The sequence below is a fragment of the Ceratotherium simum genome, chromosome 4 (genome assembly GCF_057802395.1).
Source record: "Ceratotherium simum simum isolate JZ-2026a chromosome 4, ASM5780239v1, whole genome shotgun sequence".
Taxonomy (NCBI): Eukaryota; Metazoa; Chordata; class Mammalia; order Perissodactyla; family Rhinocerotidae; genus Ceratotherium; species Ceratotherium simum.
In genome coordinates, this window is record NC_141903.1 from 39,171,720 (window position 1) to 39,195,315 (window position 23,596).

Consider the following 23,596-nt stretch of genomic DNA (forward strand, 5'->3'; position numbering starts at 1 on the left):
GAGCTAGACATATAGGAGGTAGTAGTCAGAAAGAGGGAATCTTGAAGTTGGGTCAAGGAAGAGCTGCAGTTATTGGCAGTAACTAAGAGAATGAGTGGCTGAGTTAGGGTTGAGGATAAGGTCATTGGAAAAGATGTTGTCAAGGAAATGAGAGGGTAGGGTAATGGGAGGGTCATCTTCCTGCATATTGAAACCACCAAAATAACAGCAGTAACGTTGGGAGGGTGACAGTGAGACAGGAGCTAAAATCTTCAAGGAAGGTAAGAGAGTGACCCAGAGATGAGTGAGTGACTAATACACATAAAAGTGGATTCAGCTTCATAGTTTATCTCTCTAAGTCTCAGTTCTCTCATTTGTAAGTTGGAAATGGTGATAGTCCTTCCATCATGAGGTTTTTATAAGGATTGAATGAAATGATTCAGGTAGAACATCTTTCACCCACTGGGACTGGCAGTGTGTAGGAATATTAAATTATTTTTAAAAGGGCACCTGTGAAGCCTTGGGTGTCTCATCTACCTCCAATAAAGTTGAGGAGTGTGGCTCAGAAGGCTCACTAAGCTCAAGGGTGAATCAATAAATCATAATCATCCTAACTCCCTAGAGATGTTCACCTCTGGCTCTCTCTGGTAAGCCTGGGCCGGGCCGTGACCCTCCCATCTGCAGCTATTCATGTCCATGTCATCTCCGTCTTCCTGGCAGGCCTGGATTCTCTCTGTCCCTTCCAGCCATCTACAGACACCAGGCTTGTTGCCCTTCAGCCAGAGCGTCTAATGCAGAAGGCAAAAAGCAAATTACCTGCTTTGGCTGCTCTGGTGTGTCTCCCCTTTTTATGGCCAGGCTAGCTCAAAAGAGCCCAGGGAAATGAAAGTCTCTAATGAAATGGTACCTTCTGTTCTGAACTGCGCTGAACCCAGAAATGTGCAGAAGCTTTGGGACAGTACAGTCTGACTCGCTCTTAATACAGGGAGTTTGGGACAAGGGCTAGGTTAAGCCCTTTCTACTTCCTTTCTGTATCCATCCATGCATTCAGCTCTAGGCAGGGGTTTCCACCAAGAGATGAGGTCCTATCTAGTCAATAGAATGTGTCCGTTTTACCAGGAATAGGCAATAATAGTCAGAGACTCCTTGTTCTCGAGAAAAAGACAATAAAGTTGATGGAGTGGGGGCTGGAGACTCAGGGATCCTGAGTCACAGCAGCAGGACTGCCAGAGTTGAATGGGTCCATGTGATGAAGTGAACCGCCTTGTCCATTTTGCTGAGCCCAGTGTCCCTTGAGCCTCCCACCTCTGGCTCATCAGGGCTCCGCAGAATATATTATCTGGGACAAGGTCTGAGCAGACTTTACATAGCACTGTTCTTGTGCAATCCTGAGAGTGGATTCCTAACCTCCTCTACCCCGACACTACTCAGAGACCACATTTGCCTTGTTCATTGCCTGTTACATAGTATGTCCTCAATAATGAGAGTGAATGAATGAATGGATGAATGGATGGATGGGGGATGGTGGGTGTTAGGGATGGAGGAGCACAGGGCACAGCTCTTCACGTCACCGCCCAGCTCTGTGCTAGGTGCCAAAACCTAGAACACTCCAAGTATCTTCCCTGAATTTTTCTCCAGGACAATCTGCCTGAGCTGAGCAATCATTTTTCTATCCAGCATTTCTGAACCTCCCTTCTTCTACCTAAATTATATATAAAAATGAAGGGCGCCCACTCTTGTCTGAAAACATTTTCTTGATTCTTTTCCTTTTCCTAGCAAACAAGCATTTACTTAGCTCTCTCTCTAATGCAAAGGGACATTTTGATGTAGTGGCCTTGGAAGGAGACAAGAATCCTTAATTTTAAAAAATGGCTGAGCTTCCGCAGTTTGCCAGGCTCCCACCTATTTGTTGAGGAATCCAGTTCTGGAAAAGCAAAACTGCACTCCTATTTACCAACTACTACTTACCAGTCTGAGGGCTGTTGACTTGATTAACATTGAAAGTGACATTTGGCTCTTGTGCCACTGCTGAATAGACTCATCTCAACTAAGAAACCAATAAGGAAGCCCGTAGGGGAAAATATTTTGGGGGAGCAGTGGTTTGAGGGTGACACAAAACATTCTTCTGTCTGACATTTTGGATCATTATCTGGAATTGAAGCAGTCTGTTTTAGGGGAGAGAGAAGTTGGCATGTCACTAGGAAAGGAAGTCAGCCTCTTAAAGAAAATTCAGAAAGGTATGCCTAGGGAAGAGAAGAGAGAAATCCAGAGGCTCTCATAAAAAAAAAAAAAAAAACCAGAATAAACAAAACAAAACAAAGGTCAACTTCTAAAAATGTTTATTCAACAGGTGAGAAATTTAAGGAGCCCTGATTTGCAGTACAAAAGGATTTGTGGTAAGAAAGGATTCTGTTAGATTTAAATTACATTTGATTTTTAAATTTATAATTTACAAGATTTTCCAGCACATAAAAAGCACACCTGTGTAAATTTTTTTCCAGTTTTAGCATATCAGCCATATCTTTCCAGTAAACTTCCTGTGGAGAGCAATTACATTATGGATTGGTAGTAAATGTGTGAAGTATTATTTCCATCAGCCTTAAAAGTTCATTTCCTTATCACTCCTCCCTCAGAATTGGCTCAGAATGGGGGATGGAGAACTGCTGCTTTGAAAGAGCCCAGGATGGGCTTTGGCAGGCATCAGAATCACTTAGAACAAGGTTAAGACAGATTCCTGGGCCTCTCCCCAGGAATTATGACTCAATAAGTCAGCGACAGGGCCTGGGAATCTGCAGTTATAGCATGCACCCAAGATGACTCTGATGCAGGTGGCCCATGGAACACACCTTGACAAATCCTGGCTTAGGGAAGATGTCCTCTACGTTGTTGTATCAAGAGAAATTGCCCTGCCTTCTGGAGCCAGCACATCTCTTGGTTACAGTGCACTCCATAAGCTCACACATGGTGGACAGTTGCTGATCAACACTGCTGTGCTGGGCAAGCTGATCTGTGGGGTTCCGTATGACACACCCCTGATTTCTCTTTATTCTGTTAGAATGATTACAGGAAGTTATCTATGCAATGCAAGGACTTTGTGGTGGGAGTGCTGGACCTATGCCGAGACACAGAAGAGGTGGAAGCGATTTTAAACGGTGATGTGAACTTACAAGTCTGGTCCGACCACCACCGTCCGAGTCTGAGCCGGATCAAACTTGCCATTAAATACGAAGTCAAGAAGGTAAGCTTCCCCACCGCTCCTGGCCTTCCCACCTCACAGAGCCGCTAGCCTAGCTTTGTGCTAGTGCATGTTTTATGTTCCCGCAAGGTGACAGAGACAACACCAACTACCTGACTTCTCTCTAGACAGGGAACTGCCAGCCTTGCAGGACTGCCCAGAACCCCTCTCCCAACTTCCCTCTCTTCACCCCCAGCCTATCAGGAGAAAGAGAGGTATCATGATAGTCATTCTACGAACAGGCTTTGAGCCTGGGGAAAAAAAGAGATTTTCAGCCTCCAAACCACTGGCAAGGACAATGTCACAGTGAGTGTTCCCATCAGCCAGCAGGCTCAGCTCCTTCAATAGCATTTCTTGACCGTTCTGTGTGTGCCTGGGGACTTGTGTAGAAAATGTTTTAGTGTAGAAGATTTGCAGGATCCATGGTTCTAGGAGGCTTAGAGGAATTTCACTCCCAAGGCTTATGAAAGTCCTTAGTAGGAAGCTTGAGGAGACTTTCACAAGAGTAAGCTCGTCCCACCTCCTCAACTGACCTCAAGGTGTCTTTAATGGCCAGTGGCACCCAGTAGCCCTCAGACCCACAGTGGCTGGTTGGATTGAGGTCCTGGTTCTAAGAAGCAAAACTCAATTATGTTTCCACTTTTTGGATATACTCTGGATTCTTTAGAATCTGCTCTTATGTTAGATGACGTCATTCATCCTGATAAAAACTGCAGAGCTCCAAAGATCCGTATGTTTAAATATCAATGTATTTTCCACATAAGCAGGATGGCTGATCAGCTTTTAAGGGTTTTTGTTTTTATTTTCCAGCTATTTCACAGGGTCAATACTGGGAGTATTTTCAATGCCCCCAAATTGGCCTCTGGGCATTTCTCCTCTTGCCTGGTTATCTTAATTTGTGTGGAGTGAACTAGCCTTCAACAGACCATATATATCTGTGGAATTCATCTAGAGAGAGCTTCCAAGTTTGATAAAGTCTTCCTGCCCTTTTATTTTTAATAATAAATAAAAATTTAAGAAAAATAGCTTTTTTCAAAGACTCTGAGTCCCAAAGATAAAACTGATAAATCATGGGAAAGGTGGCCTTAGATTAATATTCAAAAGCATAGAGTTATGGGAGGGTGGGAGTCAGGCTGTAGTTTCAAGTACAATCCTATTTTCTTAGCTCAGGAAAACTCATTTTTTAGCCTACCCCCAGAGCTCACTGGGCTTTCCATCAAAGCACAGCAATCCCTTCCTGAAGCTGTTGAGATATCCATGGCCTTCAAGTTCAGACAAACCCTGCTGTGGAGACTGCTTGGCAATGATAAAGATAAGCTCGAGTTTCCAGAACCACAAAAATTTCCTTCTGTCCTCAAGCTAGAGTATCCACCTGCCTCCAAGCACAGCGTGAAAGGTGAAGAAGTCTTTGAAACCCCAAAGAACATGAGATGCTTGGCATTTGCAGATTTATATTCACAGTTTTGGGTATTTATGAGCAATTCCAACAGCCCGTGAAATGCAAGCATTTACCATTTTTCTGAAACATAAATCCAAATCTCTTAGCAAAACTGTCATTGAGGGTAGATCAGTCAGCTAGTCCAGAAGTCTGGCCACCATCTCATAGCTACATGTTCCCGCTCGTTGTCAACTACCAAGTACAAAACAGCCTTGGCGATGAATGAGAAGAAAGAGTGAAGCACTCCATGAACATGATGGTTTGGGTCAGAATAAAAAGGTTTTATGAGGGAAATTATTTATTCTAGTGATATTTGCCAATTAGAGAAATCAGAAAGGTCTCAGGAAATATCCATCACAGATGTCAAGCGTCTGCTGCAATCCATAGGTAGGAATATGATAAACAACCTGCATAAAATGTCAGCCTTGCTCATTTTAAAGACCTTCAATGGGTAAATTCTCTCAAACCATGTATACCATCATGCAGCAACACACAGACTCATAATTTTCCTTGACATTTATTCTATCATGAATTACCAGTGAAAATACCTAATATTAAAAAGGCTTATTAACATTATAATGATTTCATTTTTAATTTATGGACTTTAGCATGCTTCCATGGGCACAATCTAATCCTGGGTTTTGAGTTATGAAATGACTAGCACCAAGGCCTATTTACAAATACACTGCCTTTTATACCTGATATATATATGAATCTTAAGGCTGGAATATAAAACCATAAAAAATTCCTAAGGCTCTGCCAACGTGATATCAAATCAAACCATTAATTCAGTGATTAAAGCAAACTAGTTGTTCTTGGCAGTTCCAGGCACTGCTAATAAGCATGACTTTCAAAAAAGGTTTTGTGTTCCAATAAATTTGGAGACCTTGAGTTAAGCAGAGTCAAACAGATTTCTCTGCTTAAAAACATTATAGAGCCTTTAATATGCATTGCTACTTTAAAAGAAGAAGGGTACAATATGTATTACATGACCACAGAACTCTATTTCTCATGAAGCATCTGGTGAAACTAGTTTTCTATGTAACAGTCTTAGGGAAACCTTAATGTAGAGTCAGCCTGTATATCTATGAAATGCATAGATCTGAATGAAGTGGGGACTGCTCTGTGGCTGGAACTGCACCCTGGATCATGTCTTTCATTTAAATGTTTGCCTCTCTTCAGGCACCACCCTAATGTCTGGTCCTTTGACTGGCTCACTCATAATGTCAGCCTCCATTAGATAAAGACAATTATCCCACTGTGGCACAAGGGACAACCTGGTAAAGAGGAAAGAACCACGAAGTGGGTGTCAGGAGACCAGATTTCTAGTATGATTCTTACACTTACTAGCCATGTAGTCTTGGGTAAGTCTTTGAAGCTCTCTGGGCCTCATTCCCCATCTGCAAAATGGGCATATAAGTTTTTGCTTCACAGAGTTTTCTGTGAAATTTCAAATGAATTGATATGAAAGGAAACGCTCTGGAAACTATAAAGTTCTCTGCAGCTCCACAGGGAAGCATCCTTACTATCATGCAGCAATGTCCCCTTCCTTGGGACTACAGGAGTCCTTCTATCCCCAGAGACATTCCCTAGCTTGTCCTTTTTTATCTCCCCAGAGAATGCTAGAAATGTCCCCCTGGGTAAAGACATCGTCCTTATAGTCTAAAATTCCTCCCAAAAAGACCAAAGGCCTTGTAAGGATATGGTTGTTCTTCACGACTTTTGCCTTAAGAGGATAACTCAGCCTCTCCAATAATCTAGGTGGATGTGTCATCTGAAATGTTAACCATTGTGCTTGGAAGGCAGTGTTGGAGAAGTGGTTAAGAAGGTACCCTTTGAAGTTAATCCTGGTCCAACCACTTATTAATGGGGTCACCTGAACAAGTCAGCCTCTCTGTGTCTCACTTTCCTCACCTATAAAGTTTGGATAATAATGTCTACTTCACAGGATTATGATAAACATCAAATGGGATAAAGTATGTGTGCCTCGAATAGCCCCAGGCCTCACCAGCCTGTAGGTAAAAATGAGGCAGTATTAATATACACATTGCACTGGAGTAGAGTCAGTGTTCACATTACTTAAGACATTTCTGTTTGTCATCTCAATCCATCCCAGCCTTTACAGGCCACAGTCCTTTCAGAAGCCAAGCTTGCCTCATGAAGAAGCAAGGATGCTTCTCTCCCCACGCTGAGTCACACTTAAGCTCAGAAGGGACTCTACTTGTGCCTGACAGATAAAGAAAACAATCCCTCCAGCTTTGGCCTGCAGCCCCCATATACACACAGGCCACGGTCTTTTCCTCCAGGGCCAATTTAAGTACTAGACATCTTGCTGTCTTCTCCTTTTCTATCTATCTCTGTCCCCAGGGAACCATGCCTAAATATCCTTCTTAAAGGCCCTCTTCACCCTCTGCATATATACCGTAAATAAATGCTTAGGGGACTTCCAGCCCCACCAACTGAGTCTCTGAGTACACCTAGGCTCAGCTGGGCCCTGGCTGCACCCATACGGAGCCGAGTGTCTGGCAGGTGGCCACTGCTGAGTGACCAGTCGCAGAGACCCAGACATGATCCTTGGTGCTCTATTCAACTTGTCTAACTGAAGACACACTTCTGGGCCCTTCACTCTCATCCCTCCCTCTCTGTCCTCTTTCTCACTTCTTCATTTCTAGGTTTACAGGGATGTTATTTTCCTTTCTTTTCTCTCTATCATCTCTTCCTTCTTCCTGACTCCAGGTCTGCCTTAATGAGCATCAGGTGCATCTCCTATTCACTCAAATAACTTTGTGGACATAAGTCGTCCAGGCTCAACTGCCAAAAGAGAGTAGGACAAAGAGACCCAGAAGGTCCTACTGTGCATGATAGAGGTCTTAACTCCACCTGTAGAGGAGACGGAAGCCCCTTCAGACATAACTAAGCAAAGGTCTGCTACCAAAAAAAGGCAAAAAGGAAAACACATGAATATTTTGTCCAAAATTATATTACTCCCATTGCAGAAAGCATGTCGATCATCAGGCAATATCACCAATAAGGGTGGTTAGTTCAATAGCCATTGCCTATGAGCTCTTCAGACACTGATCAGCCGCCAGGAATCCCAAGGAGTATAAGACACAGTCTTGCACTTGAAGAGCCATCAGTGTGGTGGGTGAGGTGGGGACAGATATGCTACGACTGCAGCAGCAGCGGCCTCCGCACCTCACTAGCTGAGCAATGCAGAGTTCACAGCAGTTACCTCTTTCAGATTTCCAGGTGTCCCCCAGTTCTTGCACCTTGGCATGTGTCTTGATTTGGGGGATCTAATCATGGTGCCAATCATCTTTCCTTCCAACTGATGACACCCCCCAATCTCCACAAGTAGCAGCTCTACTCTGCTGCCGAGCGTTCCAGACCATGTAAGTTCAGAGGTGCCCTTTCCTGACTCTGCCAGGCTCCTGGGTGATTCCTGGCTCAGGGAGCTAGTCTCACATGAAATACCTGGGACAGGACCATGGGAGGGCAGATGAATGCAGGGGGGCAACCTTCACTAACCCTATTCAGTAACACAGTTCCCTTTTTCTTCACACTGTTGTACTAAGGAAATAATAACCCGTGATTTTCATTCATTTACTCACTCATCATTTAACAAACATTCGTGATATCTACTATACCACCAGCTCTGTGCTGAGCACTGGAGAAACTGAGAAGACCAAGACCCAAGCCTTGCCCTTGAGGAGTTCATGTAGGAATGGAGAGGGATGTATGAACACAGGGTTACAATCCTGTTTGAGCAGGGCAAGTAGGAATAGGAAGGGGCAGCATGGAGATCAGAGGAAGCCCTGACCAGCTCAGTCTGGACCTCAGGAAATGTTTCCCAGAAGTGGAAATGCTTAAGATGGGGCTTGAAGGATGAGAGGTGCTGGATGGGATGGCAATTTACACAGAGAGAGGGGAGGGAGGACAATTTAGACAGAGACAGGTGAAAGGTGAAAAGCCACAAGACACCTGAGGAAGAGTGGCATGTTTCAGGAGGGAACATGTTTAGAGAGGGATGAGTGTTTCCTGTGGCTGTATCACTGTGGGAAAGAAAGACCGGAAAGCTTGTCAGAACTACACCCTTGAGGGCGTCACATGCCATGCATAGGCACTTGGACTTTATCCTGCCAGCACCATCCAATAGAATTTTCTGTGTTGATGGAAATGTTCTATTTTCTGATTTCCAGGTGGCCCCTAGTTCTTGCATCTTGGCATGTAGTCTTCATTTGGGGGATCTAATCATGATGCCAATCATCTTTCCTTCCAACTGATGACACCCCCCAATCTCCTCAAGAAGCTATCTACTATCTAATACGGTAGCCACTAGCCTCATATGGCTAATTAGCACTTGAAATGTGGCTAATGTAATTATGGAACTGAATTCTCAATATTTTTAAAAATTAATTAATTTAAAATTCAATAACCACATGTGGCCAGTGGTTACCAAATTGCACAGCATGGCTGTATATCCTCATTCATGCATTTAACAAACTTTCATTGAGAGACTACAAAGTATGCTATCCTAATCACTGGGGACATGGTGGTGAATAAAAATGACATGATGTCAGCCATCATAGGGAAGACAGATATTGATCAAAACTTCACACCAAGAAATTGTAATGTTGCAATTAAAGTAAGTGTTATAAAAGAGAAGAATATGATATTATAACTTCTAAAGGTAGATGTGACCTAATCAGAGAGGTCAATGAAGGCTTCTCTGAGGAACTCATGCTTGCTCTGATAAAAGTTAACCAGAGGTGGGGAGGACATTTCTGCCAGAGAGAACACGTTCAAAGCATGTTCAAAGGTGCTGTGGTGAGAAGTATAGCATATAAGAGGAACTGAAAGATGGTGAATGTGGCCAAGTTAGAAGGCATGAGGAAGAGTGGGATGTTGGATGAGTCTAAAGAAGCAGAGAGGAACCAAACCATGCAGACGCTTGTAGATCATAAAGGATTTTTGTTGTTGTTGTTCTTTTTTTAAGAACAATAGGAAGCCATTGGAGAACTTTTAATCAGAGTGACAGGAAAGATTAGGATAGATGGAGAGAGAGCTTTTCCTCTGAGAAGGCTGGTAGGCAAAAAGGGTGGGTAGAGATGCCGCATATTTGTTGGGCAAAAGGGACAGGATATTAATCAATATAAGTGAAGTTATGCTGTGTTAACAAGCAAAACCAATGTTGTAGCGGCTTTTAACAAAAGAAGGTTTATTTATTGATCATCCTATTTCCATCTTGGAACAGAATTCACTCAGGAACCCAGGCTGATAGAAGAGCCACCATCTCACATGTTTCCACCCTGCCAAAGGGAAATCCAGTTCTGGAGAGACTCATGCCAGCAATCAAATACTCACCTAGTAGTGACACACACTGTTTCTGCTTACAACTCACTGTCAACAATTAGTCACATCACCTACGCCACCACAAGAGGGGCCAGGAAGTATAAGCGTGCCATGCATTTGAAAGGAGAGAAAAACGGAGCTATTTGGCAAATAGCACTAATGACTACCAACAGGAGAAAAGTTGAAAGAAGTCATATTAATAGCCACAACTTCTCTGTAAATAGGAAGCAGAATCACCCTTTGAAGTAGAGGGCAGCCTGAAAAAAGTAAAAAAAAAAAAGTTCAGGAAAAATTCTGTGGGAGATGGAAGAGAGAGCTGAACAGTAGATCCAATAGCCCACCCAAGACCGGAGATTGTAAATTCTTTAGCAATAGCCTATGTTCTTAATAAAAATGGAAAATCTCTACAAAAAACAGTAACACACCAAGTCAATGTCCTTCATGAACTTCAATTCCCTGCTGTCAACTTATTTTAAGATTCTTTCACAGACATGGGGCCCAGAAGTGCAGAAAATGTGCCCACAGGGCACAGCACACAGAAGGTTCCCCTCAGAGAAGAATGCCAAGGAGGGAGAAGCAAGCTTGGAGGGGAGGGGCGTGGAGGGACCATTCCACCCACATCACCACTCTGTCTAAAGCTGGACTAGTGCCTCTAACCCCAGAAGAAGTCCCTTTGCTTCCTTCTTTGAAAAATCACCATCTTGTGCACATTTTACAGGCATGCAGTAAATGGGCCCATTTTTCTACCTGGAAAAACTCCCAGGAGAAGAAAATAGAACCTGTTGGGTAGCAATATAGTGTTATGGCTGGAAGCCTGCCAGCTCACATTCTCTACTTACTAAATATGTGGCTTTAGACAAGTTACTTAATCTGCTGGTCTGCAGGGGCCTCCCAGATAAGGTGGACTCTGCTCCAACCCTCAGGAGCCTCCTGACCTCAGTCAGTGCTGAGAGACCATGAGGCCCAGCAGTACGTGCACCATTAGCTGAAACCCCTCGCCCTAGTGCAGTGACCATGGGTAGGGACACTAGAGAGGGCAGACGACCTCTGCCAGGGTTCTGTTTCATTTCCTCTGTCTGCACAGAGCACAGGGCCAGTGAGCAAAGGGGACCTGGGGACACATGGCTTTCTAGAGGACGTCTGAGAGGCCAGTCAGACACTCACATGCTCTGAGCAGACATTCTCCCACTGTGTTTTCCTGCTGAGGCATCGTTTTAACAGATGCTCAGAGTTAAGAAGATCAGAGTTGTCACAAACACAGTCTGGCTGGTCAGGCACTACCCCAAATTGCACCACAGGATGCCCAGTAGCTGCCAAACGCTGCTGGAATCCATTGGTGTCGAAAGCATCAATCAGCAACCTCTTTGGGGATTCCTCTCAGCACTTCTGTGGCCCTAGCCTGACCACATGGCAAAAAATGATCAATGTCCATTAACCTCTCAGCTCATAGGCGCTGGGCTATCTTTTGCATAGGAAAAGAAGTTTTGTTTTTCTCAAGCAGCAAATCTTAGGTGAAGGACTAATCCAACTATATATGTATCCCTTTTCTGCCTGAAAAACTCTCAGGAGAAGAAAAACAGAATCTGTTGGGCAGCACTAGAGTGTTGTGGCTGGAAGCCTAACTGCACACGTTCAAATCCCAAGTCCTTCATTTACTAGATATGTGGCTTTAGATAAGTTATTTCATCTCAGGCCTCAGTTTTCTTATCTGTATAATGGGAACAAATAATAGTACCTAACAAATAATAATCAATGTTTATTAATACACATTGTAGCTAGAACATGGGAAGTGCATAATAAATGTTAGGTAATGGAAGCTGTTTGCCATGTCGGTTTTACAAGCAGAATTCTCCTTAAAACTAAACCAGGGTTTCTCAACCTCAGCACTACTGACATTTTGGGCCAGATAATTCTTAGCTGTGGGCACTGCCCTGTGCACTATCAGATACTTAGCAACAGCCCTGGCCTCTACCCACTAGATGCCAGTAGCACCCTTCCCCCAAGTTGTGTCAACCAAAAATGTCTCCAGACATGATCTGTAATGTCCCTGGGGGAAGAAGTGGGGACAAAATCATCCATTGTTGAGAATCTCTGGGATAGTTTTCAGGATCCAGACCCTTATTCCTTAACTGTAAACCCCTGAGGGCAGGGATTATAGTTCTCCAAGGATACAATGCATCTCTCTAGACCAAACTCAAGGTTAGATCAAACTCGGACTCGTATCTCTCTAGAACAAACTAAGTTCTCAAACTCAGCTGTAAAATGGAACCAACTGGGAGCTTTTTAAACAACACCAATGTTGGTGCCCCACCCACAGTTTCTAATCCAATTCTTCCGAGGGGAGCCCAGGAACTGTGTTTTTTAAAGAGTCTCTGATGATTTTAAATTTTGTAAAGACTGAGCTCCTAGAAGGTGGGACCTCTCCTCATTCATCTTGGTGTCTGAAGACAGAAAACAGTACTTACCCTACACTTAATGTGTCATGTTCTCTCTCCGTGGTAAGTAAATGAATGGGTGAGTGTAAAGTGCGAAGCCATAGGCTTTAATGAACTCCAAATATCTGTAATTCTTCCGGTGATTAAAAATCCATAACACAATTCAGATGATGTTCCAGGCTGGCCTCAGAGTATGGGGCCATCATCTCCATTCCCTCCATTACTGACCTCTGTCCCTTTAGGGTGTGTGACTCTAGAATAGAGCTCTTCTTATCCAGAGAAGCCCTAAGACTGGTTCTGGCATGGCAGTCTCAGAGATAGAGAAGAGACGTGGGTGGTTCTCAGGTGGCCCCACACAGTCAGGGAGAGGCACTGGGGCCTTTGTCCTCCAGAGGGGTGCTCAGAGTGCTCCATGGTGGGTCTCAAAAGTGCTCCCTCCACTCACTAGTCTGAGTTGCTGGCCTGCCCCCACACCCTGCCTGGCTCAGCTTTAAGACGGAAAAGCAGAGCGCCCGATGCCTCCTCTCGGCCCTTCCTCGGGCCTGCTGTGAATCATCTGACACAACTTTCTCTAAAGAGCAGATACTACTGCACATTTGTAAGAGAGATTTCAGCTCCTCAGCGTATGAGTCATCACAACAGGGCACAAAACTATTGCTGCCTTTTGGTTATTTTGGTTATTTTGCTGTCTTTTCTTCAGCTCCTTCAATATAAAACGTTTGCATGAAAGGATAATTCTTTAAAGCATTTTTCTTTTTCTTGGTTATCATATTTCCTAAGCCATGTAGCCTTGGCTTGTGTACCTACTGTTATATTTATCATCTGCCACATTTGTTAAGATAGTCAGAGTCTGATTATTATTACATCCTGATGTGGGGGTTAAGAAGAAGAGAGGAATTCGAGGATCATTCAAGGGACGAACATATATCCCAATGTCCCTAAGAAATAGATGTAAATCAGATGCATTTACTAGCCCAAAGTGGAAAGAACAAGAGCGATTTCCAAATTGTCACTTTTATCCCAGAGTCAAACAGATCTTAGAAATTATAGTCCCCCCATCGAAGACCTGTGACTAGCTCCAGTAATTAAGCTAAAGACCAGCTACACATTTCTGTCTCATTATTTCTGTACTAAATGCTCATATATGGATTCAGAGTCTTAATGAGCATTTGATCTTTTATATATTCCTCCCGTTATGTACCATAATGCATTATTCTTTTATTAACAGTCATCTGCCTAAGGTCACCTGCAAATTTCTTGGTGGAAGGGGAGATTTTTAGTATAATTGTGGATGAAAATCTTTGCTTAATAGAGATGCTTTAATTTATGTAATCCAAGCCATAGTCACATTTTGCATGGATTATTGCAATAGCCTCTAACTGGTCTACCTACCTCTGCCCTTTCCCTCCCCTTCTCCTCCACCCCCCACACACAAGTAATAGTCAGAGAAGTTTAAGTGATCAGATCGTGTCATGCCCCCTCTTAAATCTTCCATCTAAAAGTGAATAAGACAGGAAACAGCCCCTGCCCTCAGGGAGCTCACAGTCTAATCATCATCACTGCTAGAAGCAGAGCCTGAAACAAGGGTCCTTGTGCAAGTGAGTGATCTCAGGAGAAATCTGCAATGAAGGGGCAGAAGCAGATAGGGCAGGAAAAGAAGCTAAGCTAAGAAATAGTATCAGTAAAGCCTAACTTCAGCCTGATCTCATAGGGAAGTGTGGAGTATACGCAGCACTACAGACATGCCCCATACTGAGGCAAAGGGCCCAGCCTTTCTACACCTATATCAGTCATTAGTTGCAGGCTGCCCCCAAGGGGAGGGCATAACCTCCCAGGCATTTCTGGGCAAAGTAGCTCCTAGCGGCTGAAGGGAATTTCTGGAGAATGGTGTATTTATGAGCCCTCAGCAGCCAGTACCCCCAGCAGCTGGGGATGGGTGCACCTTACTGTTAAAGGGATCTTGGCAGGCTACCAACATCTTCTTGCCCCTAATGTGCTTAAAATCCAAACTACTAACCATGGACTGCAAGGTGCTGCATGGTCTGGCCCCTGCCTTCCTCTCCAAACTCACCTTGCACCAACCTCCCTCCTGCTCACTGATCTCCAGCTATACCACCAGCCTTTCTGTTCTTAAACACTCCACACTAGCTCCTACCCCAGGGAAATTACTGATCCCTTTCCCTCAAACCTCTGCTGGCTGGATCCTCCTCATCATTCAAAACTCAAACCAACTGTCTCCTTCTCAGAGAGGCCCCCTGACCACCCTATCTGCAGAAGCAGGATGGGGCAGAGGAAGAAGCTAAGCTACGATGTAGTATCAGTGAGGCCTGACTTCAGCCTGATCTCATGGGGGCGCTCTAGAGTATGAGCAGCACTACAGACGTGCTGCCATGTTGCTCCCTCCCTCATCATCCATTCTCTGTCCCAGTGCCCTCTTTTGTAGTAAATATCATTTCTTTTGTTTATTTGTTTATTGTCTATTTCACCCAACACAGTGACCTCTGTGGCAGCAGCTCACCACAGTATTCCTAGCCCAGAGCAGACCAAGCAAGTAGAAGATTCTCAAAAATATTTATTGAATAAGTGAATGATTGAATGAATGAATGAAAGCACTACACCTGAGTTTTCCTTCAGGTTTTATTTTCTGAAATACAACAAAATCCAACACTCAAGGTGAGATGCAGTCCTAAAAGCTGTTGAGGAAACTCTCAGGGTTCTCTTGAGGATCAAAATGAGATAAATAGGAAAGGAGCCTATGATGAGTTACTAAAAATTGAGCATTATTTGTCTTATTCTTGAACTCCTACAACTATTGGCACTGAGCCCACAGGAACTCAGATCATGACTAATGGCCTTATTTTATTTAAAAAAAGAAAAAAGGTCATTTAAACACAAAATACCATTGTTTGATTAGTAAAATTAGTAATAATTTGGTCACAAAATTACATCCTGAAGAAATTACAAATCAATTAATCTTTTTATACTTATTATTCTGTAATAAACCCATCAGCTGTATCATCATCTGACTGCTTTGCCTGCTCTCCTTCTGATAGGTGTTAGCTCTTTCTGAACAGTCAGTCTTGCAAGCTTGAAGAAGGAAGGAAAAATCATGTGACACCTATTATCAGCTAAATCTGTGGACATTAAAAAGATAGTAAGACCCAGCCCCTACCATCAGGAGCTTACATCCTAAAGGGCTACACAGATCTGAATTCAGCCCTTTATCCAACAAGGAAAGAAAAAATTAATTCAGGCAAAAATGATGTCAGAAACCTTCATGGAGGCAGAGGAGGTAGCTTCTGAGTCAGACCTTAGAAGGTGGGTTAGAGCTCAACAGAAAAGGGGAATGAAGACATTCCAGACGGAGGAAATGGTAGAGGAAAGCATAAAGGTGTGATAATATTTGGAGAATTACAGATGGTCAGGGTGAGGGCATATGGGAAGAGAGGAGGCTGGGACAAAATGAGGTGGGGGATCAGGAGCCTGGGGGTTGGAGGAAATACGACCGGATGGGGAAGCAGGGCCAGCTACGGTGGGCTGTGAGGATGTGCTGAAGCCTACGGCCTTCAGTCCATAAAGGAAAGGGAATTCTCCAGGTTGTCTTGCAGTTTGCCTTTATAATTTTACTTATTTTATTTATTGCACAAACAGCATTATAACAATAAGATAAATATTTAAAAGGAAAAGAATAATCTATAACTGTATGCCCCATATGTCAGTTGTTCTCATTTGTTTACATTCCACCAATTCTTTCCCAGATGCAGACATGTATTTACATACTTATAGCTAGAGGGTAAATAATTTTGTGACCTGATTCACTTAGCATTAGAAGGCAAGCATTTTTCTATTTTTTCTATACTTATTATTTTTATGCCAGCATAAGATTGATGTACCATTGTTTATATGTTCTCTACTGGTAAAGACTTTATATATTTTACTATTATCTCCGTATATATCACTTTCTTTCCTTCTTTTCTGTTATTTCCTAAAACTGAATTTCTGGGAGTGAGGCTACTGGGTCAAAGGACACAAATATTTGCAAAACACAATGCAAAATTATTTTCTCAAAAGGCTATACTATTTTTCAATGTCAACAGTATTATACAACTGAACTGCTTTTGTCAATACTTTGTAAGCATGTGGTATTATTAGGATTTTTTTCCTCTAACTTGGTATATGTAAAATACTATCTTATGCATATTTTAAAATTCATTCCTCCGGTCACTAGGCAGATGAGCATTTTCTATGTGAACTACCCCCACCCAGAGCCACTCACCACACCACACCACCAATATCCTTTAGCATTTCCACACTGGAGCCTTGATCTTTTCCACATCGATTTGTATGGCTCTTGTGCAATACAGAACTTTTTACACTTTTGTGGCCAAGTCAACCGTATGTCATGACTGTAGGTTGCCTTGCTTGCATAAGACAGTTCTAGTAGCAAGGTTTGATGGCATGTACGAGAAGATGCTATTAGAAGAGCCCGGTGGGAGATAATAAGGGCCTAATGGTGGTGGACATGTTCATAAAAGGAAAGAATTTGTGTAACTGTTATTTTGGAGGTGACAAACAGGACTTTGCAATCCAGGCCACAAGTTCAACCTAGAAGCTTCTGTGAGAGTCTGGCCTACCAACTATAGGATAAATTGCTTCACTCAGATTCCTAAGTTGTCCAAATAGAGATTTCATTACGTGAGCGAGGAAATTGGAGGCATTTAGGAGCCTGGAGGACTCTATGGTGGGATGAAGCAGTGCAGAGCCCCGGGCCCACAGTGGATGGGGGGAGGGACCGGGCAGAGGACAAGGAGAGAAGCATCAGGATCTAGAGAGATGCTCAGAAAGAAGGCGGGTAGAGTAGCTCTCTCTCATTGAGTGCCAGCCAAGCCCCACTCTTCATGTGCACGTCATATCCTCACAGCAGCCTCAGTCATGTTCTCCCCATTTTACTGAAGAAGGAACGTAGGCCCAGAGAGGGAGAGCAAGTGACTGAAAGTTAGGCAGCTAGTAAAAAGCAGACCAGGAACTCTAACTTACATCCCTGGTCCCAAAGCCTCTGTTCTTAACTATCACACTGTGTGTGTGGCTGGCTAAGACCAGCTCTCCCTGCCTAGCAGGCTGCCAGAGGGATTCCTGAAGGTGGGGAGCAGGAGAGCAGGTGAACTCACAGAGCCAGGAGCTCTTGTTCAAGTCCACAAGCCCTGTGCACGAAGGCAGAGCAGTGCGAGAAATGACAAGGGGTCTGGCTGTATAAACTAATGCAGTGAGATCCTCGGACATACCAAACCGCTCACCAGATCCTCAGCTACCCCTTCTTACCTGATTATGTGGACATAATCTGGGGAAACAAAATAACACTTGATTTTCTAATAAGGACTCTCATTCAGTGGGCAAAAAGGAGATGTTAAATGTTCGCTAATTTGGAAGCTGCTTTCTATGACCATCAGGCTAAAATTTAGTGAAATTAAGACCCGTTAGGGAGGATTTATAACGACAACGTTCTAATAGCCAATCCATTAGCACCAGTTACAGAGCCTTAGCTGATAATAGACCACTGCCCAGAGAAAACTGACGGTGCACTATCAGGGAGGGGACACACACATGTGTACAATGTTCTATTGTAATTGGTTAGTATATTTACAGAGTGCACATATATCCTGAAGGTTCTTTATGTGGTTGTTAAAGACTTCCTGAAATAATTGACTCCCCCCCAGGTAATCAAAGAACGTATGTTTCTGCTGAAAAACAGACCGTCCAATGTGATGTGGAATAAAGATTCTGTGTGGAGTAGTGCTTAGAATCACGAGCTCTGGAGGGAGACAGCCTGGGGTCGCCTTAGGCAAATCACTTAACCCAGTTTTTCCTTCATCTCTAACGTGAGGGTAATAATACTTGCCTTATAAAGTTCCAGTGTAGTAAGTACTGGAAAAATGTGGGCTACTAGCACAGTACAAATATGTCTTTCAGGAATTATTCTGGTCCATAACTGGTACTAGTTAAGAGACTGGCTACGTATTATCTGGGTAGCAGGCAAGGCACAGCCCACTCCAAGTTGTTATACTCTATTACTAAAAACAAATTCTCTATTTCTAACCTTAATCTGCTCTGTTGGAATTATTTTATTATATTATTAAAATTTTATAGATATTATACATGTAGGTATGTATGATATTAAATATGTAATTAGTAGAGAAACAGGAATTTGCTTCACAACTCTCAGGAGTAAGAAATCTCACATCTTAACTGCTGGTTGATATAGATGAAACTCTGGAGAGAAACTGTCTGAGTGGTTCACATCCTGACTGTGTGCCCTTAGACAAGTTACTTAGCCTCTCTGTGCCTCAGTTTTCTCATTTGTAAAAAAAAAAAAAAAAAAAGCTAATAATTGTGTCTATGTCATAGGATTATTGTGAGGATTAAATTAATACATGAAAGTCACTTAGAACAATGTCTGGGGCATCATATATGCTCAATAAATGTTGGCTCTTATCACTTTCTAATTTTTCTTTTTTTTTTTCTTATACTTTTTTTTTTTTCCCCCAAATACCCAGTAGATAGTTGCATGTCATAGCTGCACATCCTTCTAGTTGCTGTATGTGGGACACGGCCTCAGCATGGCCGGAGAAGCGGTGCGTTGGTGCGCGCCCAGGATCCGAACCCGGGCCGCCAGCAGCGGAGCGCGCACACTTAACTGCTAAGCCACGGGGCCGGCTCTCTAATTTTTCTAAATCATGTGAAATCTAGCCCAGTGTCTCCTACCCAGGTTGCCAGGAAATTCTGTCTCAGTCACTCTGGGGCATCCACCTCTGTGTCACACCACAGTCCTGAAGACTCACCTACATACCCAAAGGAGGGCTCTTGGCCTGTGCCCTTTTCTTTGTGGACACCTGATGTCCCTAACATGCACTGATCACCACCATCTGTCCCAAGCTGTAGCTCCATCTTATTCATGCAACAGTTTGTCTGTTGAGCACCCACTGTGTCCCAGATACTATAGTAGGTGCCGGGAATACAGTAATAAAAACAAAACAGACAAGAACCCTTCCCTCAAGGAGCTTCCAATGAAGCAAGATCTCTGGGCCAGGTTGGTGTCAGGACCACCTGGCTCACCAGAGCCCTCCTGGCCACCTCCTCAAGAGGTCGAAGCCAAAACACCACTCACTCTCCCATGATGAGACTTCAGACAAGAAAATAAGACAGGCTCATCTCCCGGGCAAGTTATTCAGACACCCAGCAAGGCAAAGGGGGTCAAGGGAGGAGGTATTTACGGCTCAGCAGGTGGTAGGCAGCATCTGGGCGACAGAGTTGTCAGAGGGAAGGAAGACACAAAACAGACTCACAGGCCTGACAACCAGAGGAAATTAACAAGACTTTGAGAGAGCAATTGCAGCAGAGTTTAGGAGCCCTAGGGAAGATAAAGAATACAATTGAGAGCTAGCTGTGATTAAGAGGGATGCTTCTTCCTCTGGGAAGAGAGAGGAGCAGAGGATGAGCATCATGGCAGAGAAAAGGTGAGGACCAAGGAAAGAGCTCTTGCCTATGGGGAAGGAGACAAGATGGAGTGCTGGGGACTGGAAACTGAAGAGAGGCATTCAGGTTATCTTTTGGTGCATAAAACTTACCGGCATAAAAAAAACAACAATCGCTTGACTACAATTCTGTGGGTCAGGAAATCGGGCAGGGCTCAAGTGGGAAGTTCTTATGTGCCACAAGGCATCAGGTGGAGTCATGTGCTCAGCTATGTTCAATTGCTGACTAGTCTGGAAGAGAAGATGCCAGAAGGCTTCACTCACATGTCTGGCATCTCAGTGTTCCTTCATATGGTCTCTCTCTCTCTCCACATGGCTATGTTGGGCTTCCTAACAGCACGGTGGACTTGGGGAGGTGGTCTCTTACATGGTAGTTGCCTTCCCAGACAGAGCTTTCCCAGAAGTTAAGGTAGATGCTGAAGATCTCTAAGGCCCAGTCTTGGAAAGTCTTGCAGCATCACTTCTGCCATATTCTACTTATCAAAATAGATCATCACGGAGAGTTAGTCCAGCTTCAAAGGCACTGGAAATAAACCACACCTCTTGATGGGGGAGAGTCAAGGTCACATTGCAGAGCATGTGAGATGGGAGATATTGTTGCCAGCATCTTTGGAAATGCCATCTACTCCAGGAGGAAGGAAGGGTTAGGAGTTCCTATTTGTGGAGGTGCATTGTAGAGTTAAGGAGATGAGCTGGAAGAGTCATTCATTCATTCATTCAACAAATATTTATTGAGAGCCTGCTATGTACTGGACACTGTTCTGGGTACTATGGATACAATGCAATAAAAAAAAGTCCTTGTCCTTATGGAGCTTACATTCTAGTACAGTGACAGACAATAAATGCATAACATAAAATCTGGTGGTTGCTAAGTGATATAAAGATAAATCCAGCAAGGTAAGAGGACAGGAAGGGACTGAGTGGTAGGCAGAGGGAAGACTTCTGTTTTGGTTAGGGTGGCCAAGGAAGGCCTTGGTGTGTTTCAGGAATATTGACAAGCCAGTGGGGCTGGATCATAACAAGTAAAGAGGAAAGTGGCAGGATGTGAAGTAGGTAAGAACCAGATTATCAAAAGTCTTATAGACATGGAAAGAAATGTGATTTTTTTCTAAGCATGGTGAACAGCTATTGGTCTGGCCTCTTGTCCAGCTGAAGGAGGCTCAGTTCTTAGTAGAAATTCATCCTCACTAGCCAGTTAATGCCCCTTCTCTGTTCTTGGGAAGACAGAGGAGGGGAGATTAACAGAATCTACCACTATCCTTGAGCCCTCTGGCTTATCCTCAGGTCGTCAGGCTTCCCTTCTGGACTCTCAGAGCTTGGGGGTAGATTCTTTGCTATACGTTTGACATTATAGTGACCAGAAGCTATGTAAATCTGGTCTGGGAAAAATGTAAAAAGAATCCTGCATAGCTCCAGATGGCTTTGTAAATTAAATTAAAACTACAACTGGCCCAGGAACTTTCCCCATCATAATTATATTATTGATGATTAACATTTAAAGAGGTTGCAAACAGAATCCTGGACACTGCAATAAATTATCATTGTCTCCTGGGTAGGTTCCATGAATCAGGTGCCCCTGGAGCTTTTTGAGACTGTCTGATGATGTAATTTAAATGATGTTGTTCTGCTCTTTGGTAAATGGGAGAACAGTGGCGGCGGAAGAGGGGGCAAGTGTGTACGCACACACAATCTACACTATGGGTATCTGGCCCATATATCTAAAAATAAAAGTCTATTACAACTCCCCCTAGCTCCTAAGGCACCCTGCTTTTCCAAATCATGTTTAGCCTCCCTCTTAGCATGATGCAAGCCCTTTGAGGGGCTACCATCTCCCTTCCATCCACCCTGAGCTACCTATACCTCACCTGACACACCAGGCTCTGAGGCATCATTCACAATAACAACAACAATTAACTGCTTAATCTGTGCCTTTCACCATGCCAAGTATTTTGAATGCACTCATTCAATGCACCATCAATACTGTCATCCCCACTTTACAGAAGAAAAGATCCAGCTCAAAGGCAGAGTCAAGATTTAAACCAAGATCTATCTGACTCTCGAGCCCAGACTCTTTGCAGATCCTTCTCTTCAGCATGCCCTTCTCTTGCTCAGTGATGTGTCCTCCACCTGAAGGTGCTTGGTGCATGTATCAATCGGCATTTACTACCTGTCTGGCAGATGGAGGGATGGATGCACGTCTACCAATGGGGCTAGGTCTGTACTCATCAGCTGCCAAATCTTGGAACATCTGGGTCATATACATGCTATTTCTAATTCTTGAATCAATGGTTATACCATTATTTTAGCATTTGTGTCTCATATTATCAAAATACTGGTAATAGTAACATTTTGTAAGTGTTGAGAATTCAAAAATTTAAATCTAAAAAAGTGATACTAAATCTTGAGTATGTTTTAAATATAAAACTGCATATAAAAATCAAAGCATCAAGTAAAAATAAAATACAGGCAAAATATGTTACACATACATCAGCATTATAATATAAATTCATAGGAGATGAAATTAATTTTAAAGTGTTATTTTTAAATAATTACATAAAAGTAAAATGAAAGTGTGATTTTAAAAAATAAAGTTATCAAATACATCATTGCTGAGTTATATGCACATTTCTCTGCAAGGAAAACTTGGAAAATTTGGAATCATAAAGAGAAAGTTATATGTAAACTCCAAATAGTTCCTTCGGATTCCCTCATCTGCAACTGACCTAATATTTTATTCAATAACTTGAGAAAATCTTTTTGAAAAATGTATGACCCCCGTGACTCTACTCTATCACTAGCTCCATCAACCTAGGTCCAAAATTACGATTTTCATATTGGTTGGAAGCTGTGTTTTATATTTCAAGAAAGCATTCCCAGTCTTTCTTTCTTTTGTTTAATCAAATATAGATGCAGATTTCCTATGTCAATATCAATACCTTTGGACACATGTTGTCCTTATTGATAAAGTCTCTGAACTAGAGTAAGAAGTATTCTTGCAAAAAAAACTTTGCTTTAATTGATAATCAAATTCCTTTCTCTACTTAGGAACCATGAAAACTGCAGACGAAGACTGTGTAAGTGAGCATACCTTTGATTGATTAAAAATTTTAATGTGTGATATAACTCTTTGGACAGGGCTTAAGATATGAGTGATTTATGTTTCTGACTTTTATTACAGAAGTAAAATATTATACCAATAAAAAAACAGTATTTTGGCACTTAAAAATTGAACCATAAAACAAAAACTGGAACTGCATTTTCTGAACCTTGAAACCTCCTTTGAGTTAGTCAAGATTATGATCATTTGTATAGATGGAGAAACTGAGGCCTAAGAAGTAAAACTACTCTCTCCCTCACTAGTCAGTGGTAGAGCCAAGACTGGCGCCCAGGTGGGCTGACACCAGAGCCTGTGCATGTGCTATGACCCCATGAATCTTTGCAACGAACGGACAACACAGCCACCAGGGAAGGTCTGCAGAGGTATAGATCCAACTCGGGAACATTACCCAGACCTCAGGCTCTGAGAATTATCTGAAACTATAGCTCTTCCTGGTAAGATGTCAGTGTTAGGAGGGATTTGGCAAGAGGCCCGAGATCCTCATTAGGTGCTTCAGCAAAGCAGTTTTTT

The 23,596-nt window shown here is 43.0% G+C and overlaps 1 protein-coding gene across 1 annotated transcript in view; it reads left to right on the top strand.

Moving 5' to 3' along the window:
* Window positions 1–23,596, top strand: part of TRPC7 (transient receptor potential cation channel subfamily C member 7) — a 131,563-nt gene that overhangs the window by 41,522 nt on the left and 66,445 nt on the right. The window contains exon 2 of the mRNA XM_004420162.3: window positions 3,035–3,217. Coding sequence (XP_004420219.2) covers window positions 3,035–3,217 — 183 coding nt within the window. The remainder of the gene's footprint in view (window positions 1–3,034; window positions 3,218–23,596) is intronic.